Below are 14,363 nucleotides of genomic sequence, written 5' to 3' on the forward strand. Positions count from 1 at the left end.
TCCCCCGATTATATATATACCACCTATGATCGATATATATATCACGACCGTGCATCATTGTCGATGATCACGTCCACCGGTCTGTATTAGATGATACAATTGCACATTTAGCAACTTATCGACGCTAAGCAATCAGTGACATTTACGATTAAGTTTAGGCCATCTCCAGAGTTGCCTGCCGCTATTAAGCCTGCCGCTATATCGCTGACGTTGCTGCTCCGTGCGCCGCCGTCGCAGCTAAATCTTGCTTAGAAGCTCAAATATTAGCAGCTAAATGAGCCGAGATTAGCAGCTAAATGGTGCATGGTGTTTTTTTAAAGTAGAGCCTGAGGTCTTGTCGATAATCCTTGATAGTCTAGCGTTGACCCTGGAGTCCGCTTTCACGTCGCTTTTGCCCTGCTGAGGAGGGGATCGCAAAACTCAACATGCCATGAAACCTGAAAAATTACATTACAGTTCGCATTGGTACATGCGGAAAAATTAGATCCTCATTCGAGAGTCGATGATCTTGCTGGAAGTTGAGTTGAGTTTTGCGAGAACAGTCCTTCGTTGCTCGCTCCTGAATATTTGCGATTATCGAACTGTAGCGATTATTATATTCCGTAGGATTGTGCATGTTATTATAATGAATACGATTGTTATACGATTGTCGGAGAAGATCCCAATGTGTTTGCATGCAGAGATACTTGTATTCGAGTCTCCCGATTTCGTTTCTTTCGTTTACGAAAGCTCGTACCACCTTCTGCACGTATGATGGATATTTTAATTTTGATAGTGGTCGATATAATACCTACAATCTCTTCATATACATATATAGCGCGACTCGCTGTTTGTCAGAGATTATTATGTAAAAAAGGCTACTCAAGAGAATGAAATCGCGTGCGCACGAAATCGAGGACGATAACAATTTTTAATTTTCTATTAACGTTAACGAGAGACAAACATTTCTGCGCACGCGAGAAATAATGTTCACATTTTTCATTTTAGTCGTTCGCTTTGTGTGCGAATAGATGATATTTTTCATGTAAAATTGCACACAAGATATAAGCCTCTTTGGAATGAAACGTCTGTGCGTTTATCGGAGAAACGGAAGAAACATTATCTTCTTCCGCAATAATCCCAGATAGACAGAGACATGCTGAACATAGTATGCAAACATTTAGTATAAATTTATTAATGTATATTGTTTTAAGAAATATCATTTCATTAATGATATTGTTTGGAAATTACAATTGTAATTGTTTGACATTGTTAATGATGTAACTTGTCTGTTTGGAATTGAAATGTTTACTTCTAATTATTGCTATAATCTTGGATTAATTGTGTTTTTGTGCAGCAATAAGCAGCGATTTTCATGGCATTAGATGCCGTCTCTTTTGCATATTGACAAAATTCTTATTGTATGACAATTCTTGTTACACATATCTTTGCGTACTTGTGCTACAATTTTCGATTCTCAGTTCAGTCATTTAGATGATATGCCAAAATATGTCTATCTGGGATGTTTCTGCTTATATGAGCATCGCTTCGCACTTAACGCAAATCATATTTAACTATCGTGTCTCGTAAGCGATGTATAATTTTAGCGATAACGATCATTACAATTGAAGATATTACGGTCAATTTAATGACGACTTTCCGCATCTCGTATATATTACACGCGTCACCGTACCTGACAAGCGGGACAGTAGATAAAGAGTAATGTTCTTGCAATTTTTCTGAGTGATATTTCTAATGTCTATCTAATGATTTCAACGCCTACTTTCCTATACAAATTTTTGTATGGTGACGCGTATTAATTGAAACATGCAGTATGATAGTAGAAATACAAATCTGTACACAAAGCCCGTCGAGCGCGTCAGAATTTTTTGCGGAGTGTCAAAGTTAAATCACTTGAGGAATTGTCAACTGGGAGAAAATTCGTAGACTCCACGTAACTCTCGTAAATGTGTGAAAATTCTCACGAGTCTGCCTAAAGAATTGTATTGATCCTTGAAGCGAAAAAGGAATGATACAAAGAGAGTCGGATAATGATTAAACATGCGAGTAATCAGCGCTCGAAGGGTGGAAGCAAACGCTTATCGTCGGACGAGCATCACGATCCATTTCTCACGCCTTAAAAAGAGCTGTTTCGCACACACACGGTCGATATTGTTGTCGGCGCATAAGACAAGCCATAGAATCGTCACACAAGTGTGCATGATCGAGTAGATTCGGATGTACGCGCGATGCGCAGACCACTAACGCAATACAATTGTGTTATTTGCAGTTTTTTGTAAGACTCGATCATATCCGCAAGTGCTTTACTCAAAAGGATGGAATCTTTGTTTTGGAAGAATTCAGTAAGTGAGACATATATCGAATACCGCATCGACTAATATACGCTTTCACGCCCGTAGACATGTCTTGTGGAAAGTAGATCCACGTTACTGAGACGCTTACGCTGCAATTTACGCCATCCCGAGCGCTCGGACGATAGGACTTTACCGTATGTCTTTTTCTGTTTCAGATCCTAAAACTAGACAAGTAATTCAACGTAAATATAAGTCACAAATGGTAAGTGTCATTTTGTCTTATTCGATCATTTAATACGTTCGATCGTTCCAGCAAAAATATTGTAAAACATTATAATATGATATAGAAAGTGTTTGATCCTAAAAAAGAAGATATTGTAAAATATCTGCTCTATTTAAGATAAAACAGACAATGTAATTTTCTTTTTTCGGTTTGAGCAACAGAAAGTCAATATTATATTTATATTATATTTATTATATTTATCTTTATATATTATTATATATATTTTTATATTATATATACATATATATATATTTTTTTATTTTATTATATATATCTATATTATTTTATATATTATATATAATATATTTTATATATATTTAATATATATTATATTATATTATATTATATTTAATATATATTATTATATTTATTTATTTTGTTACCTCAGTTATCGGTCACGTATGTAGCTGTGTGTTGTGTAACAGGCTGAAGAGGCAGTTCGCAGCATGCATAGAATATTTTCAGTCGCATTCACCCTTCATAAAATCCCGTCGGAGAGTCATCGTGAATATAAACGCGAGACCAACGTCGTATGAAGTTTATCTCTCTGAGTTTCTTTCGTTTCTTGCATCTCACGTAAGTTCTGTTTCAATTCCGTTGCATACATTTATTTCATTTTTCCATAAGCTTTCCCACATATAAGTCATCTCTCGCACAGACAATCTCTGAAAGATTAATTTCGACTTAATCAATTAATCGCGGACGATTAAGAGCGTTTACACAGTGGCATAAAAAAGTTGCTTCATTCGCAGGCGTCTGAGATCTGCTACGCTGTTCTCTGCGTATTTTCTTATGTGGCGGCTGGATCGGAGCAACGAAAACAACATGGCCAGCAACCGCCGCAACAACAGCAACACGGTGCACTACAACATAGTACATTACAACCACATCAACAACGTCAGCAGCAGCAGCAACACCAACAGCAGCAGCATCAGCCGCAACAGCAACACCAGCACCACCAGCAACAGCAACAGCAACACCAGCACCACCAGCAACAGCACCACCAGCAACAGCACCACCAGCAACAGCAACACCAGCAGTCTCGATACCACTATCAACAACACAGACAGGAACAACCGCAATCGAGTAACGTAACGCCGCAGATGCAAGCACATAGAAACACGCAACTGGATCCCTATCCTCGTCAACACTGACACAAACAAAGACACTCGCTTCCGTTCGTGGGCATCCACAATAAGAATAGCTGTGCCCCTTACGCTTGTCTACCTTGGGTATAAGTGTACGATTTCTCTTTATCTTCCTCTCTCTATCTATCTCTTTTTTCTCTCTAAATATTTATTTAAAAATTCATCCCACGTCGGGGATACATGTATATGGGCAAAGTAATGGCGACAAGTACCCTTCATTTTCGCAGAAGCATTTCTTTCCGAATAAACGCGCCGCATCAACGTTACTTCTAATTGGAATTCAAAAAAGGCCGTCAAAAGTCGTAATAACTGAGAGCAACGTCTGCCCTTAGCTTAGACGATTATTGCGTTAGCATCGGGCTGACGGCGCGGACACATTTCCTTTCGGACTTTTTACTCGGAGTGATGTAGTCTCGCGTTAATGTGATAGGTAATCGTATTCTTCTATTCGTACTTACACGTAGATATACGTGTACGTGTGTCACCCAAAGCAATTAAATACAATAAATATTCGTATAATTGGAGATACAATTTTATATGATACGCGCCGCGTACAGAGAGATCGTAACTGTGATTGTTCGCGATGTGGAAGAGCAAAGATTTATTTTACCTCGAGTGTGTAGTAGAAGTAGGTAGCGAGTCGAGTCGGTATCGTTGGTAAACGCCGAATTACCAAATCTTCGCTGGTTCTTCTTAGTTGTCGCTGTCGGAATTACGTCTGTCGTGTTCTTATAGACATTCGGACCTTGCGCGATGAAAGTGCAAATTACGTAGGCGACGAGACAGGTGTCTTGGTCTTCGTTCGCTATCTTCCTCTCCTTTGCGTCTGCAGTGAAAATTTAACCGATGACTTTATATCTCATTTCATTTCGGTCGCATACGCGAAGTGTTAGCGAAACTGTCGTGTGTAGAATGTATAGAAACACGTACTGTCGTTTATCGTATGTTCCACGAGCAAACACGTGGTGGTTATTATTTTGTACGGCCGCGAATTAGATGAAAGAACAAACTCTCTCCGATAGCGTAGAGCATGTTAGGGTACATGTGATGTCCCAAAAATGATTAGGCATTATATGCGATATAATGTAATAACTGTACAATATCCTCGAAACCAAACTAAAAAAAGACAACGTCTTTGGGAATGCTGTAAATTTACATCCTGCGTTTTTCCTACGACTTGTACGTACTTAGTTAAGCACGACATCGGAAAGTTATAATAGCTAGATCACGGTAGTGTCCAGACCGCGATAGTCTGAGTCTCGTCGGCACTAAGTGCAAAAAGAAAAAAAACGAAGAAGAAATACTCGTTGCGTTTTCTTTGCCGTCTATTACTCGACATTTCTTACGTTGATACGCGTTAATGTAAAAAAAAAAAAAAAAAAAAAGACAAACGACCAGCCTAGAAACGACGTGTATACATTAGTCGCGAACTCCTGTGAAGGAAACGTAGCATACGTTACATACACATACACAAATGTCAGAGGAAATATATTTTCTTGCAACGTAAGAGGCGTATAGATATTTGTAAAAAGGAATAACGATTTGTAAATAAGAATCAGCGATGTAATAAGCAGTACGAGCACACAGATATACGCTCTCCCCTTTTTGGTTTCTCGTTTTTTAATACAGATATACATATTCGTAGCGCTCGTTCGCCGGTTGAACTAGAGAGGAGTGCATTTCTAAGAGAGTTCAGAGGGTATGTTCTCTTCTAAACATCTATAAAAGAGCAAGCAGCACGATCCCGACGTACCAAAATCTGTCTGCCTAAATCCTGATGTCTAGAAGCTCTCGTCGATGCCACGTTTAGAGGATAATATGTCAATCGATCATTGTCATTTCGAAGTGTATCATGGTTATACGATAAAAGAGAAATCCTAGACCTCTTAGAAGAGAAATTAATACCTCGCATTGTATAGTAACCATCCATGTAGACGCCTTATGCCCAATATATACTTGTAGCCAAGCCGACGGTGAACGACATTTATTCACCTTCACCCAGTTGCGCGAAATCCAAAGCGACTCAAATTTTTGGCATAATTATTAATTATCAGGATTGGGTAATAACTAGTTAATTAGTTGAAAGTTACGTTAAAAAGTTGATAACTTTTAACTTAGTTTTAACTGTTAACTTAGTTTTAATTTAGTTAATTTTTAATGAGTCTCAATATTTAACTTAAACTAGTTATTTTAAAATATATTAATTTTGATTTATTAACTTTTTTTTATATAAGTTAAAATAATCCATCAATATTTAAATTATTGCGAGCTAACACAATGTAGATTAAAAAAAATAAAAAAATGATTAATAGAAGAATCTTTTTGTTTCTCCAAGCATCAATATTTTTCTCTTATATGTCCTGAGCATAAAATAATCGATTTTTTTTTTTATAAAAGACTACTTTTTCTTTTATTAATAATTCATAAATTTAATCTTTAATTAAAGAATTAATTCTGCAAAACCATACATTGCTTTATATAATTAACTTTTGACTTTAATAATTTATTTAATGTTAACTTTGATTTAATTTTTGTTTATATGACTTTTATCGTAAACTAAGTTAATTTAAGGGCCATTAACTTTAAACATTACTTAAAAAATTAACTTATCCAATCTTACTAATTACCTAAACGGTAATATGTTTGAAGATTCGATTCAATTGCGATTTAGTGACGCAACATTTAATAAATAATAATGGACATAAATGTGCGCAGACACATGTGGTTCTGTAATTACGCCGACATTAGTCGTTCGTTAAATCCAATTGAAGAGTGCACTTCAGTCTTGAGATGTACTTAAAGAGGACGGTAAGCGGCATTTGCCTCTCATGTTGAGAATGCAAATAAGATAATTGGATAATTGGACTTGAGGAGAAATTTGGTACTCAATAAGAGGAGTGTCTATTAATTTAAACCGTTTTAGCTTATACTCAAAATGAGAAAATATTCTCGCGCAACTACAATTGTGTAAAACTGATGAAATTAAAGAAATTGTGTTTCTTTAATGGAGAGTGACATGAAACGACATTTGCGACAGAATTGAACGAACAATGCTCAGTGGGAGATGGATCTTATCAAATCCTCTTTCTCTTTACTGCCAAAGTAATGATATTTTCTCGATTAGCGAGATTGCGATTCTCAATCTAATAGACAAGTATAATCATATTTGATCGAGGCCAGACGGTGGTCGGTTGCAGCAACTATCGGGTTACATACCTGCTTGGACAACTATCATTTTTCATGTATTGATGTCCGGAATGGTGAGAGCGTGATTCTATTACAACGAAGACTAGGACGTCTGCAGTCGCGTTGCAAACGTCGCACGAGGATGGAGCGCTGGGCCGGAAAGATCGCCGTGGTCACAGGAGCCAGCGCCGGAATCGGCGCAGCGATTGCACAAAGTCTCGTCCGTGAAGGTGAGTGAATGCTGAAATTACGGTTAAGTGTTGCGTTAACATCCTCACTTCACTTCGGAAGGATGGTCGAGCCTATAAGAATTTATTGTCCACAACCTTGCTTTAATTTTTAAACCGTAATAAATTAACCAACCACAGTCGATTATTTTAAAAATAATCAATTGTGGTTGGTCAATTTCTTACGGTGTAAGAATTAAAGCAAGGTTGTGAACAAGGGATATCTCGACTCAAAAGCAAACGCACGAGCGTGAGATAACTGACCGTATCGTCTGCTAATTGAGAAGTGAAATAATCAGTACTGTTTTCGAAAACAGAACTATAACGTTATCCACAATGGTTACGAGATTGAAAGACACGTCATTACTGAGTCGTATTATTAAAATAAAGTTAATCTATTTCGACAGTTAACTCTACTTAAAATGATGGTTACAAAACGACAAGATTACATTTTGTTTCAATGTAATGAATTCCAATGTAAATCAATCATGAAGTTTCGTAGGTTTCGTAAGTTTTGTCTACAATATGCTAACCTTGAGAAGTAAGAGTAAGAAATAAAAATAATTTATTTCGCTTACGCCTAGTTCCCTTCCGCTGAAAGTCTTTCCGTCAAATAAATACTTCCAGTGTAAGGGAGTTAGAGTTTAGACAGATATATAAGTAAAGTAAATTTAATTCCTTACTCCTCCTTTTATTTTTCATATGCTAAACTTACACTACGTATGGCTAATTGATTCACATTAAGGCCAAGTTCCACAACATCCGTTTAATTTTAACTACCGGTTAAGTCCCAATAGTGATTGGTTAATTCTGATTAACTCTTCTTAATGTCAAATGCGATTGGTCAAGTCCAATTGAATAACCAGTCAGTTAAGTTAACTGGAGGTTGTGGAGCTGGGCCTAAGAGATCTAAATTGAAATTCAGATTAACTCTTATCTATTAATATTATCATTTGGTCCATCGTTGTAAACAGGGAATCCATTTACACGCATGTGACTTTGCTTTATATTTCACCAGGTATGATAGTGGCGGGTTTTGCGAGGAGAGTGGAGAACATCAAACAAATCGCCGACAGCTTGGAGGATTTCTCGGGAAAGCTTTATCCCATTGAATGCGATGTCACCAAAGAGGAGAGCGTGGTCACGGCTTTCGCATGGGTGAAAGATAATGTGGGGCCGATAAATGTTCTTGTGAACAGCGCCGGCATCACCAAGGAGTCCTCGCTCGTAGGTGAGAATTTATTTCATTAGATCATAGATGGATATATATATAAATATCATTTTAGTCCGTTAAGGAAATAAAAAATTTTGTTAAATAAATTAACTCCCTCACAGATGGTACCTTGGAGGAATGGCGGTCTGTGTTCGACGTGAATGTTCTGGGACTCTGTTTGTGCACGCGTGAGGCTGTGCGCATGATGCGAGAGACGAGCGAGGACTCGCTCGTGATTCACGTGAACAGTCTGGCTGGAGAGAGAATACCCTTCGTGCCAGGTTTCAGCGCGTATCCGGCATCGAAGCGTGCCGTTACCGGCCTCGCGCAATCCTTGCGGCACGAGCTGGCGGGCACGCGTATACGCGTCACGGTGAGACGTCTGAAAGAAGACAGACGAATTAAATAACTTGAAATAATACACAGAATGGGTCAATAAAATGTATTAATACTCTATATTAATACTGACTAAATTTCCCAGCCTTAAATCCGGCACACTTCATAAATGTGTGAGGAAGGAAGTGGGGAAAGATGGGAATAACTATAAAAATATATATGATGTGATATAAAATTATATATAATGTGTGTATATGTATATATGTATATATATATATATATATATATATATATATATATATATATATATATATATATATATATATATATAACATATATTTTTTTTTCTTTATAAATATATAAAAAATAATTGAATAACAATGAAGGCCTTCTGGATATAGTAAAAATAGGAACTATTGCTGAGATAAACTGTTATCTTTATTTAAAATTAAGAAGGACTAGCAGAACTACTATATTTATCAGAACTGTAAATTTTTTTTAGGAAATCTTTCTTCGTCAAAAATATTTTAAAAATCCCCTGAACCAGGACAAACTAAGACAGTTTGGTCAAATCCGGAATAAATCTTGAAAAAAAACGAGATGTTTTAATTATACGGAAAAACGAGTCACCTTAATACTCTCTTAATATATCCATCATATTAATATCTATACTTAATATATATTAAATATGATACCACGCTCCTCGTGAGATAAACGTAAATTATGACTGAATCATTCTCGACGGATACATATAGATCTCACGCTGAATAACCCTGACAAAAAAAATTGATAGAGAATGATAAAATAAAATTCTATCGTTCTCTATCAACTTTTTTTTACCTGGAAAGACAAATACAGTGGTTATCAATTTTTATTTATGTTATCAATTTTTATTTATATTATTAATTTTTTACTTACACGTTGATCATTATGCAGAGTATCAGCCCCGGCTTGGTCGCGACGGAGTTCATGGCCTCCTATAGCATGTTCTCCGAGGAAGCGATGATGGCGATGCCGACATTGAATCCAGATGATGTCGCGGCAGCAGCGATTTATGTGCTGTCTAATCCTCCACACGTTCTAGTGCGTTTATGTCGTTTATATCTTGAACGTTGCTTCTCATTACATAGAATTGAGAACATCTCCTTTCGCAGGTGCAGGACGTTGTGCTGAGACCTTTGGGTGAATCCTGGTAGTCGAGATATGAGCTAATCGATTTTCAAGCCGATTATAGAAGAAATGCTGAATATAACAATTGTGCTTCTTATAAGGAAAGCGACAATAAAACTAGATTCTCACTGACTGTTCCTTGATCTTTCCTTATTTCTTATAAGAAATAATTGAAAATATTTTAATTAATCTAATACTTTTTTAGCCATGTTATAATACATGCTATTCAGTCTCTTCAGATTTTTGCTGTCTATTCCTTCGATGATTAATGTGAGAGAAACTTAAAGATTCAGTATTAAAATTAAAAATAGCTCTTTGCTGTCATATCGACAAAATGTTGTCACTTTGCTGCATGGCATGTAGAAATTATAAAATTAACTCACAAATAAAGAAAAGTTTTTATATGTACAAGACTGTTCAAGAGTTGACATAAAGAAGTTTGCATGTTGAATGACAAAATGCTGTTAAACGAATGCCTATCCTCGACGTTGGTGATCAATTTCCAACGTCGCAAGGAATCATCCCGTAATCTTCAACCGTAGAAAATGATTTAACTGACTATCAAGAGGATCGTTGGAGCAGCCAAAACTCGGTTGTCCAAAAAAATCAGTTAGTATCATTGAGAGAACAAATATTCTCGATAAGAACGGAATCGACACGCTATGACTGGTTTTGCATTGCACAGAAGCATTCTCCAAGACTTACGGACACTTGTGAATCTCCAAGTCGTCCGCGCAACCAGTGGTGTACGCTGAACTTTGCTCGCAGACACGTCCAAGGAACGAGTTGTTGACTGATTTGCGTCTGCGAGGGATCTACTGTATGTTCTGGAAATCCTGACGCAATACCCTTAACGAAGCTATTGCTAAACATGTTATCATGCTTGTCGCGCTCGCGTTCTACGGAAAACTCCATTTGGATTTTCGAGTTAGATATTCATATCTCCCGTTGTTTTTGCACGTGCGATATCATCTTAGAGCTATCGAATAATTAAGTTTGGCGTGTATCTTTACGATGTTAACGCTAATCTTTATAGCGTGTAATTAAATTGCATGTCAAAGGCTGAGTATGTGTCACTGCATATGTCATGATAATATTATTTAATATGAAACCCAAACTAATTAATGTTAGATCAGTCAAAAAGTTCGTTTTGATTTTGGAGTGAAATTTAATTCTGTTGTACATTCTATGAAAACAAATTACTCATTAAATGATTTTCTTCCCGACTTTCTGACAACATTATCAGTACTATTTTCTATATTTATTTAAAATTGTTTATTAAAGATTGAATTGAATTGTAATTGTTGTAAAATTCGTGAATCTGATTGATATATTAATTTCGGCTAAATTAAGTGCCAATCAGAAATGAATCACTTATAAATTTTACAAATTTCGTACAAAACTTCACTGAAACTTCGCGCCAATGGTCAAGTGTTACATAACGATTGTGAAGTTTGAAAACTTCAACTGTGCAGTGCTAATTTGAAGAAAGAGCAACGATAAAGATACGAGACACATCATGAGTGAAATTCTGTCTATTGCATTGCATAAATTATACTTCGGCAGACGATTATCTCACGTTTAATTAATAATGTTTCATTTTCGTGATAACAAATGCACAAAGGACCGCTTCGGTAGATGATACGCATTATCTGCGAGTATGACGAGCAGGCCAGACTTGAATTGAGTATCGTCTTCTCCAGCGATTGGATTTTGCGCCAAAAACAGCCAGTAATATCGTGCCGATACAAGTAATATGCAACACGCGCGCGGGAATGCATCATTCAAAACAATGGAAAACAATGGATTATCTAGACGACCGGAGATTACACGCGACCCCCTAATCGAGGGCCACATTTTCAACGTGGTATAAAAAGGTGTCGAGGATTCTTCGGCCATGCAGAAGCTCCTTGTGGCGACAAGCGTCTACTTTCTCTCGCTCCTCGTGACACTATCAGAAACGTAGAGCAACATGGATCGTCTGCTCAACAAAATCGTCCTCGTCACCGGCGCCAGCGTTGGCATCGGCAGAGCAATCGTGGAGGAGTTGGTCACGAAGGGAGTTAAGGTCATCGGCATCAGTCGTGAATTGGACAAGCTGAACGTATGTCTCGCACTGTTAATGATTTATCGATATTAACTGTTAATTCATAGAAAGTTGCAATTTACAAGAGAAAGTTCGGCGACTCGCAAATTCTGAAACTTTACAGAAAGAAAATATCTGACGTAGCTACTTTAGTCCATATATTCTCAATTCTCTTTTATCAATAAATGTCTCTAAAAATGGTAAATTTATCGAAAAATGTTAAGAATATGGGTTTCTTGTTTATATCGAAAAACAGCTCTAGAGATGTTCGTTTTGATTTTGGAGTGAAATTTAATTCTGTTGTACATTCTATGAAAACAAATTACTCATTAAATGATTTTCTTCCCGACTTTCTGACAACATTATCAGTACTATTTTTTATATTATATTTATTTAAAATTGTTTATTGAAGATTGAATTGAATTGTAATTGTTGTAAAATTCGTGAATCTGATTGATATATTAATTTCGTTGAGAAAAACAGCTCTAGAGATGAAAATACCTATTTAATCCTGCGAATATTTTCATGGAGTATTTTAGAAATGTTAACAAAAATATGAAAAATTATATTTTCTTGAAGAGGTGTCTTTGTTTCTCTAGAACTTTCAGTTAAAAACGAAAATAGCTACATTAATTAGCTTCACGCATACTTTATTCTTCTAAAGTTTCAAATCTGTCAAGAATTTGGCAGCTGTCTTGTTACCTTTCTTGTTGGTGGAATGACAAGAAACAGTATAGATATTATAACTACATCAGAGACTACGACTTAAAGTTTCTATGATTTCAAGTCATAACTCTTTTGGTACTTTACGCTGTTAAAAGAGAAAATTCGGGAACCTTCGTAGATCCTCATGGAAGAACTGAAGGGCAAGCCTGGTAAATTCTATCCTCTTCAATGCGACATGTCTGTTCAAAGCGAGATTGAACGCGCGATATTGTGGATCGAGAAAACTGTGGGCGGTGTCGATATTCTGATAAACAACGCCGCCATCAATATCGATTCGTCTTGCATTAACGGTGGAATAGAGGAGTTCAAGAAGACTCTCGACATCAACGTGCTCGGCTTGACGTGCATTACCAAGGAGATTCTGAAATTGATGAAGCGCAAGGGTGAGTTTCGAGCGTTGATCGAAGCAAACATGACAAAAATCAATTTTGTCGGAGAAACAGCTCAATATTCTCATGAAATAATCGATAAATCATTTTAGGGATCGACAACGGCTGCATCGTTAATATCAACGACGTATGCGGCCTGAAGTGTTTGCTGGCCTCCGATCGTCCCATCTCGCCGGCATATACTTGCAGCAAGTACGCGCTGACCGCGTTGACTGAGTGTCTTCGTTTGGAATTGGCGCAGAACGAGTCTAACATCAAAGTGATCGTGAGTATTCCGTGAGAGAAACGTGCAAAACAGATTTCACTCGAATTTTTACGTGAATTTTTTTTCCTTCGTTCTTCTCGCAACAGAACATTTGCCCGGGTTTGGTGGAGACCGACATGACCCTGCAGTGGCTAAAGGAGAACCCACGATTGAGCCTGAAGCCGAAGGAAGTGGCAGATGTGATTATTTACACGCTGTTGACTCCGGAAACTGTACTCATTAAGGACCTCGTCATCACGCCCATCCGAGAAATCATTTAAACGAACGTCGGAGGCTGGAAAGCCCCATCTGTCTACGGAGAATATTGTGTAACTTAAAACAGACTCTTTCTTGTGACTAATCGAATAAAGCATCTGCATTTTTTTTTTCGAACTCATCGTTGTCAATTTCCATTCGACGAATAAACTGGTTTCTACCGTAGCTCGAACAAACAATATTATTTGAAAACTAACTTTTGTATCCTCTTCTATTCGACGGCAACAAAACGGATAAAATGGGCAGCAGAAGTGAAGTTAACGATTAAAATCGAGATAACTATTCACTCAAAAGGAGTTTTGCGCACACAAATGCGCGATAGTAGGACGATATTTCTTGATCTTCATTAAATATCGTATTCTAAGCGCAATTTACATTGAACGATCAGTAGTGAATAAATAAAAATCAATAAAATGAAATAATAAATTTCTCAAAAATACGCCTTAACCGGGGACCGTGGAAGTTGCTCGTTTGCGGATTGAAGGAGGATCGCATAAAATAATGCTATGTTCATATTGACATATTTATTTTCGTCCCACACTTACTAGTTCAATAATTCACAAAACCTGGCACTCTATGTTAAGAAAGGAATTGCAAGAAAGCGATATAACAAGGTAATCCTATTTAATAAAAGTGCGAAGCAATCAGTGTTGTTTAGTGCCTAAAATTACGAAGATACATCCCGCATAACGTAGCGCTGAAATACATACATATATATATATATATATATATATATATATATATATATATATATATATATATATATATATATATACATATATATA

At 36.7% G+C, this 14,363-nt stretch overlaps 2 protein-coding genes and 1 long non-coding RNA gene across 19 annotated transcripts in view; 2 read left to right on the plus strand and 1 right to left on the minus strand.

The window, feature by feature from the left end:
• Window positions 1-5,110, plus strand: part of LOC116846104 (MAP kinase-activating death domain protein) — a 26,738-nt gene extending 21,628 nt beyond the window's left edge. For 6 of the 17 annotated variants that reach the window (XM_032819532.1, XM_032819526.1, XM_032819531.1 and 3 more), the window contains 3 exons: window positions 2,270-2,342; window positions 2,510-2,556; window positions 3,330-5,110. In XM_032819532.1, the coding sequence (XP_032675423.1) occupies window positions 2,270-2,342; window positions 2,510-2,556; window positions 3,330-3,731 (522 nt within the window). In that variant the 3' untranslated portion in view covers window positions 3,732-5,110. Of the gene's footprint in view, window positions 1-2,269; window positions 2,343-2,509; window positions 2,557-2,965; window positions 3,148-3,329 lie in introns of those variants that run through there. The other 11 variants (XM_032819528.1, XM_032819529.1, XM_032819525.1 and 8 more) reach the window with 6 other exon arrangements.
• On the minus strand, window positions 892-3,109 carry LOC116846108. Its single transcript, XR_004378397.1, has 2 exons — window positions 2,961-3,109; window positions 892-2,518 (listed from the first exon to the last, which is right to left on the minus strand). It is a non-coding gene; the product is annotated as an uncharacterized LOC116846108 (long non-coding RNA).
• Window positions 5,111-6,976: 1,866 nt separating the features above from the next.
• LOC116846031 (dehydrogenase/reductase SDR family member 11-like) lies at window positions 6,977-13,743 on the plus strand. The gene is made up of 9 exons (XM_032819350.1): window positions 6,977-7,141; window positions 8,157-8,369; window positions 8,474-8,724; window positions 9,624-9,770; window positions 9,842-9,850; window positions 11,824-11,961; window positions 12,788-13,052; window positions 13,151-13,323; window positions 13,410-13,743. Exons 1-9 carry the CDS (start codon window positions 7,054-7,056, stop codon window positions 13,581-13,583), a joined length of 1,458 nt encoding a protein of 485 aa, XP_032675241.1. The 5' UTR covers window positions 6,977-7,053; the 3' UTR covers window positions 13,584-13,743.
• The last annotated feature ends 620 nt before the right edge of the window (window positions 13,744-14,363 follow it).

Source organism: Odontomachus brunneus, unplaced genomic scaffold, assembly GCF_010583005.1.
Source record: "Odontomachus brunneus isolate Ranch 3 - 2012 unplaced genomic scaffold, Obru_v1 Obru_scaffold_060, whole genome shotgun sequence".
In the NCBI taxonomy this organism is placed as follows: Eukaryota; Metazoa; Arthropoda; class Insecta; order Hymenoptera; family Formicidae; genus Odontomachus; species Odontomachus brunneus.